Here is a 7,782-nt window from a genome sequence, read left to right on the forward strand (position 1 = left end):
GGAGCCAGGGAGGGGCGGGGCCAGAGCCCGGGGCAGGACCCCTCGCGGGCTGGTGATGGAGAGAAGGATGGGAGCTAGAATCCCCGACGGGTCAGCGCGGGACTAGGCGGGGCGGCGTTGAATCAAACCGCGCTAGACTCCGAGTCTGGCCGAAGTCGGGGCGGAGTCAGAGAGGGGAAGGGGCTGGGTCTGCGCGGGACGGCGGGAGCGGGACCGGGCCTGCTAGGCTCTCGCTGGGCGGAGCCTGGGCCGTTCGGGGGCGGCGGGGGAATAGCAGAGGGCCCAGGGAGCGTCCGCAGCCTGGGGGTAAAGTCTTAGCGCGGCCAGAACGAGGCCTAGAAGGAAGGGTCGGAGCTGGACAGATGGGGACGATGGCGGGTTGGTGCCGGGGGAAAGGGTGGGGGAGGCCGCGGGCAGGGCGCACCCACCTGCAGCAGCAGCTGCACCATGCTCAGGCTGTTGTTTTCCACGGCGTGGATGAGTGGGGAGCGGCCGCTCTTAATGTCCTGCGGCGGGGAGGGAAGGCCCTTGAGTCGCTCCGAGCTCTGACCCAACAGCTGGCGGCCCGGATCCCCCCCCCTCAAGCGGGACGGAGCCCTCAAGCCCCACCCGCCCACGCAGGCGCTCCCCCACGCAGCCCCGCCCTCTTGGGCCCCCGCTCCTCCTGGCCGCATCCCTGGCCCTCGCTCCCTCGCTCACCACCGCGTCGATGTCCGCGCCACGCTCCAGCAAGAGCAGCACCGCTTCGTGGCACTCGGTGTTCACGGCCACATGCAGGGCAGTGAGCCCTAAAGGAGAGGGAGGTTCAGTCAAGCACGGGCCTGGGATTTTGCAGCCCCAGAAGGACCCCAGGACCTGCCGGACAGCCCCACCCTGGGCCCGAGCCCGTACTCACCGTCATAATTGCGGGCCTCCAGGTCCACTGTGCCCGGGGCCGCGCTGTCCAGCAGGGCCCGCAGGCAGGTCGGGCTGCGGTGCTCACACGCCAAGTGGGCTGCTGTCTGGCCATGGCGGTCCAGGGCCATGGGGCTGGCACCGGACATCACCAGTAGCCGGACCACAGATGGCAAAGTGGTGATCACAGCCAGGTGTAGCGGCGTCTGGGGAACAGAGACTGTGAGGGGCCCGTGTGTGCCCTGCCCTGGTCCTAGTCCTGCCTCCCTCAGAATTTCCCAGTCCTGACCCCCAGCTGCAGTCTTCCTCAGGAGCCAGAAATCTGGAGCCCCTCCTCCCTCAGACCCAGGAGTCCAGGTTCCAGGTTCCAGGCCCCAGGCCCCAGCCTCACCTGCCTGAGGTTGTTGTAGATGTCCAGCTCCCGGCCCCCATGCTGGAAGAGGCTGACTAGTCGATGCACAGCTGGCAGATTGCCCTGCACCACGGCAATGTGGAGCGGCCTGGGGGTGAGGGTCACAGACATTAGGGGCCGGTCACCTCTCACCCCCATGCTCTTAGCAGCGCTTTCTCCAATATGTGCCGATACTTTGGAAATCTCTCCAGAATCCAGTCACTCCTCCCACCCCCACTCCCTTCATCCTGACTCAGCCCCCATCATCCCGGACCGTCTCCTCCTCATTGGCTTCACTGCTTCCACCATGGCCCTACTGTCTGTCCCCCACGTAGCAGCCAGAGGGACCCTGTTAGACCCCATGTCAAGGCATGCCCCCCCCCTTCGGCTCAGAACCCTCAGAGTCAAGGCCGAGTCCTCGCATGACCCACAGGCCTTGAGTGATCTTGTCTCCCGCTCTTCAACCCCTTTGACCTGCTCTCCATCAGCTCTCCTCATTCGGCTCTGACCACCGGCCTCCTTGTCGTTACTCAAACATAACACGCATGCTTGCCTCCCGGGGCCTTAGCAGTGGCTGTTTCCTCGGCCTGGAACAGGCTTCTGCCACATACCTGCAGGGCCTCTGCCAAAATGCAATGGCATCGGCTCCCTCCCTCCCTCCTCCTTACCCTGCTTAGCTTTTCTCCACTTGACATTGTACAGTTTACTTGTTTCCTGTCTGAATCCCCCCCCACCCCCCAAGGTTAACTCCACCAGGACAGGGTGTTTTGTCTGCTTCGGCCACGGCCCAGTGCCTAGGGCTGAGCAGGTGCTCTGTGAACATGCGCTGAATAAATGAATCCATTCCAACGATCCCTGGCCATCCTCGAAGCTGGTGACCACGTTCCCACCCCTTTGGGGCCACAGTTTTCTCATCTGTGAAATGAGTGGGGATGAACTAGATGCCAGTAAAGTCTCCATCGGTTGTGACTCCACATCCCATTCAGCGGAGAAAAGAGTGGAGAAAGTCTTGCCCCAAAGGGAAGTGGGATGGGGTCATTGTTCTGGAGTTTGGGCTGTGCAACGGAAGGTCTCATTCCCGCAGCTTCTGGGAAGGCTATCAGCTCTCCGCTTTCTCTGGGAATTACCCTCTGCCCAGGAGCACTGCTCACGAGGGGAGCAGCCACCATCCAGTGGGACACAATGTCTGGCATAAAGGGCCTGGCCTTCTGGCCTCAACTGTGAAGGCCACTCCAGCTGTCACATCCCCTGTGCGACGCACAGCAGCTCGACTTCTCCCGGGGGCCCAGCCCATAAGCTTTCTGCCAGCTTCCCAGGGCCCCCAACCTGCAACAGCCAATCCAAGCGGAGGGCAATCTGGGATGACTGTGCATGGGCCTTCGCCTGTTCGCTCAGGGTCGGGGACATTGACATTGGCACTTAGGGCCCAAGGTTGCCTGCAAGTACACAGCCCACACAACCTTTCCAAGTCCATTTCCTGGACCAACTGCTCCCAACTGGAGAATGTGCATCCTGGACCAGCTCCCTAGGTGCTTGGCTGGGGATGGAGACACCCAGCAGCCCAGAGGGCTTTGGGGGGGGTGCTAAGGAGGCCAGGGTTTCAAATGGGGGTGTCCTCCCTAGCTGTGTGTGCTAAGGCAAAGGCACGTGGCCCTTCTGAGCCTCGGTTTTCTCTTTTGTAAAGTATCATCCACCTCCCAGGGGGAGATTATGCAGGAGGAACGCGGAACCTGGACCCTGATCCTTGAAAGCTCAATTAAAAAAAAAAAATGTTGGGGAGGGGCCAGATCTGGGCCTCCTGGGAACGGGGTCCCTTCCTTCCCCGCTTCTCTCGGTACGCACCCCCCACCCCCGCCCCCGTCCCTCTCCGCGCGGGCGGGGTTAAGTGAGGGCAGAGGGAGCGAATGATTTCAGAGAAACCGTCCAGGCCTGAGTTCCCATAAACGCGCGGGCCGCAGGGGGTGGGGCGGGGCTGGAGGAAGTGGGGACGGGAGGGGCGGCCCTGCCCTCGGACTTCCAGTAACAGGTCTGCTGGGCGGGGCTCCGCTTCCTGCTCCCGGGGGAGGGAAGCCTGAGTCGCCGGGGATCTACCCGGGCCACCCGCCCCCTCCCCCGGCACCCCGACTTCCATCCTCGAATGGGGTAAAGGAGGGGGAAGCCCAAGCCAAAGAGACCTCGCTTTTCTGGGGGGCGCGTGGGGGGAAAGACCCCAAGTCTCCAGCCTGGAGGCCCCCCTGGTACGCCGCAGACTCCAGATGGCTTCTTGTCCCCCTCATCCCAGCATCCACCTCAAAGTCTCCTGGGACCCTACCTCTTGGCTGATCGGACTTCCCAGTCCCTCTCTAGATGCCCTGGCTGCCCTGCATCCTGTTCCTTTCCGCATCAGAGATCCAGGAATGCTGAGCCCCCAACTCTGCTCTCTGGGACTCAGTGCTCGTCTCCCCCCCAACACCCCCCACCCCCAGACCCAGATTTTGCTTGCCAGTGCCTGACCTCTTGGGGGTCCAGAAGCCCTGAGATTCTTGCTCCCTGAGTCCCTCTAAGTCTAGCCTCCCAACCAAGCTTTGCAGCTTTGGGGGCCCAGCCTTAGCGTGTCCTCCCCCCCCCAGGCTGTGCCAGCTGCCCATTCCGGTAAAGCCTGGCCCCAGCGGAAGGGGTTAAGGTTAGAGGGAGCGCCGGGAGGGGGAGGCTGCGAGTGAGTGACGGGTGCTGACGTGGGGGAGGCAGAGCAGCTGGGCTGCGGTCAGGTTCTGCGGGAAGGGATTTCCCCGGACTAGCAGCTGAGGCAGAAGTGTTTGCTTTGGGGGAGAGGGGAGAGGGGCGGGAGAGTGAGAGAGCGGGGGAGGGCGGGCGGGGCGCGGGGCTACAGCCTGGCCTGCTAGGTCTCCTCCGGCACCCTGCCTTGCACAGGCTACAAACGACTCGCCCCTGGGGGCAGATACGCATTCAATCCATTTCACAGACGACCCCGGAGGTAGCCAGAGGAGGAAACGAGCTTTATCGAGTCCTTTATATATCTCAGACACTTTCTCCCGCTTGGGTGCACACCGTGGCCCACACTGCCTGGGGAGCTCTGTTCCAACAACATCCACCCACGTGTATTGAGCACCTACTGTGCGCTGGGCCCCGTGCCCTGCACTGTATGAATGTTCATCGTTGCACTGAATCCTCACTGGGATCGGTGCTATTATGAGCTGTGGATTTCCCGATAGAAACACTGAGGCTCAGGGATGTGAAGTCGCCTCACATCCAGCAGTGGAGTCCCCCCCCCCCACTTCCCTGCAGAAATAGGCTTGTCAATCCGTGCCTACCTGTGGTTTGCAGTCCCCAAACCTATTCCCAGAGAAGCACTATACAGAAACCATCTCATGTTTGCCTCGCAGACTCCTGCACACTTATGGTTCCTGTTTTTACAGGGGGGAACTGAGGCAGGGAGGGGTGAGAAAGTGACTAGCTGAGATTCAAACGGAGGTCAATGGAATTATAAGCCTGATGGTCAAGTGTGCAGAGGGCTAAACCCTCCTGTGCGGGATTTCTCAGCAGCTTCAAGGATAGGTTCTTCAAACGGCCGGTGACAAAACCATGGGATTTGTGAAATCAGTTTAAGGGATCGTGAAATTAATTTAGTGGGTTGTGACCACGAAACAATGAGAGAAATACACTAGAATAGAAAACACTAAAGCAGATCCCACGTAGTGAGGGTATGGTTTTGTTTGGTGCGATTTTTATTTCTGGTTTATAGTATGTGTGTGTGCTGAGTTTAATATAAAATAACAATAATAATAATGTTAATTAATACCTATTGAGCACTCATCACCTACCATGCTCGGTACTAGGAGCTTAGCATGCATCATTCATATAATAAATCAACCAATGAAATGTCTTTCTCATTGTTGGAGTGTGATAACAAGTTTGAAACCCCTTACTCCAAAATCGGTACTAGGAGGTAAGTGCTCTCAGGGCGCCCATTTTTCAGAAGAGGAAAGTGAGGCTCCAGGAGGGGATGGGCCTCGCTCAAAGTCACACAGCCAGCGGTGGAGTTAACTAGAGAGGCCAGGCTTAGTGCCCCTGTGTGGTGGTGGCTGAAGCTGGAAAGCTGGCTTCCCCACTCCCACTCCCCATTAACGGGGGGCTAGTACTCACGTGTCTCCGTCCTCATCTGCGCGGGTGGCCACGGCGATGTCGGCTGACAGAGGGTGTTCCATGGAGCACATCATGGGGTACAGGGGCGGAGGCAGGCCCAGCAGAGGAAAGGGGGAGGCCATGGTTGGGGTGGGGTACAGAGGCAGTAAGGGTCCTGGGCAGAGAAAAGACATGGGTGAGGCCAAGCCCACAGATCCCTAGCCCTCGGCCCACCTCCAGGCCTTTGCTCCTGCAGTGCCACCTGCCCTTTTCCCCAGGCCCTCTTGCATCTCATTCTGGGTCCTGAAGGCTCAAGACAAAGCCCCTTTCCATGTCCCTCCTCTGGGCTCCCACAGCTTCCCCCACTCAGTCCGTGTCCCCCAGCCCTGGTCACTCTCATTGTCACTTTTAAAAAATATATATTTTTTTTATTGATTTCAGAGAGGAAAGGAGAGGGAGAGAGAGAAACATCAATGATGAGAGAGAATCATCGATCGGCGATCGGCTACCTCCTGCACGTCCCCCACTGGGGATTGCAACCCTGGAATCGAAGCATGGCCTCCTGGTTCATAGGTCCATGCGCAACCACTGAGCCACACTGGCCTCGTTGTCACTTTCCATGTTTTTGACTCTCCTCTCCTGCTAGGCAGAAAGTCCCTCAAGGACTGAACCCCATCATCACCCAGCAGGGGGTCCTCAGGGCCTGTTTGCTGAGTGAATTTGTGGCTGAGGGAGGTAAAGACAGGTTGAAGTGCTGGGTGTGGGGTGACTGCCTAGAGTGTTTGGGGAGAGGGGTGGGTCAGAAGGTGAGAGAAGGTGATACCAGAAGCCTGTTCAGATCACACTGTCGCAAGGGGGACCTTGGCAGCAGGGAAATCCATATCTACCCATCACATAGATGGGAAAACTGAGGCCTGGGTTCTCACCTGGGGATTGGGAGGCGGGGGGCAGTAGCAGGCCTCCGGACGCACAGCTAGAGGATGTACCCTAATGGGGTGGGAGGTGCAGAAACTGGGCAAAGGTTTGGAGGCTCTAAGCATGGGCTTTGCCACTTTGGGGGTCACTTGGGGCTGGTGAGGTGAGCACAGCTGTGGCAGGGGATGCCCCTTCCTTGAGATCAGGGATCGAGTCAGGATGGGGAGGATGGTGTTTGGCCTCCTCTGTTATCTCCTCATCACTGGGAGTCCTGAACGCCCCCAAGTTTCCTGGTCCCTGTATCTCCAGTACCAGGCTTTGGTGCCCTGAGGCCTTCTGAAGAGCCCTGAATCCTTCATCCTGGCCTCAAATTCTTTTTTTTTTTAAATATATTTTTATTGATTTTTTACAGACAGGAAGGGAGAGGGATAGAGAGTTAGAAACATCGATGAGAGAGAAGCATCGATCAGCTGCCTCCTGCACATCCCCTATTGGGGATGTGCCCGCAACCAAGGTACATGCCCCTGACCGGAATTGAACCTGGGACTCTTCAGTCCCCAGGCCGACGCTCTATCCAGTGAGCCAAACCGGCTAGGGCATGGCCCCAAATTCTTGAGTCCCAGATTTCCCTGGTCCTGTCCCCTATTATTAGAATCCTCAGCCCCAAGCCCTCTAACACGATGAAACTCTGATCCATGGTGAACACACATAACTGGGTGCCCAGCGCCCTAGACCCCTGTCCTGCTGGTTCATCAGGACTCCCAGGTCTGTTTCCTTGGCTCTCTCTGACCCCAGACATTGGGGCGCTCAGAACTCTGACTCTGTTCTCCTGACCCCTCAAGTCCCCAGATGTCTTGGTTCCTGAGATTTTGACGTCCTGGGATCCCTAATATCCGTCTTCCTAGAACCCAGTCTCTATTCCCTGACTTCCTTTGACCCCACACATCTGGATGCCAAGAACCTCAGCGTCTTGGGCCTGAGCACTGATTCCTCAAAACCCTGGGGGTAGATTAAGAGTTTGTAATTCTGTGCTCCCGAGACTTCAGGTTCTGCCCCTTGATTCCCCGAGACCCCAAATCTGTACTGCTGGGCACGTCCCCTGGGTCCCCATATCTGTCGCGCTCAGACCCTAGGCTCCGTTCCTCAGGCCCCCTGCACCCAGCTTCCTGGGACCCCATATCTCTGTCCCGAGGCACCGATCCCTGATGCTTCCATGTCTGTATCCCAGGGACCGGGGCCTGCCCCCCAGCGTCCCAGGAGCCCCACATCTGAGCTTTGGGACCTTGGGTTCTCCCCCTGCCCCCTCGGCTCCCAGGAACCCCCTGTGCTTGCGTCTGAGCTATGCGCCCCGGCTCCGGTGACCCAGTGCCCTGTCTGGCCCCCAACCCGACCTTGACCAGAGAGAGACACTCACCCTGGTAGTAAAGGGCCTCTGGCCTGGCCAGGCCGTGGCGCGACGC

At 58.9% G+C, this 7,782-nt stretch overlaps 1 protein-coding gene across 1 annotated transcript in view; it reads right to left on the reverse strand.

Annotated features, from left to right (window-relative positions):
- The window catches only part of BCL3 (B-cell CLL/lymphoma 3), a gene marked incomplete at its 5' end in the record, with an annotated part of 9,268 nt that extends 1,489 nt beyond the window's left edge, over positions 1 to 7,779 (reverse strand). The window contains 6 exons of the mRNA XM_014537379.1: positions 429 to 506; positions 700 to 788; positions 896 to 1,100; positions 1,286 to 1,394; positions 5,429 to 5,582; positions 7,737 to 7,779. Of these exons, the coding sequence (XP_014392865.1) occupies positions 429 to 506; positions 700 to 788; positions 896 to 1,100; positions 1,286 to 1,394; positions 5,429 to 5,582; positions 7,737 to 7,779 (678 nt within the window). The remainder of the gene's footprint in view (positions 1 to 428; positions 507 to 699; positions 789 to 895; positions 1,101 to 1,285; positions 1,395 to 5,428; positions 5,583 to 7,736) is intronic.
- Positions 7,780 to 7,782: the final 3 nt, after the last annotated feature.

Source organism: Myotis brandtii, unplaced genomic scaffold (assembly GCF_000412655.1).
Source record: "Myotis brandtii unplaced genomic scaffold, ASM41265v1 scaffold1774, whole genome shotgun sequence".
Taxonomy (NCBI): Eukaryota; Metazoa; Chordata; class Mammalia; order Chiroptera; family Vespertilionidae; genus Myotis; species Myotis brandtii.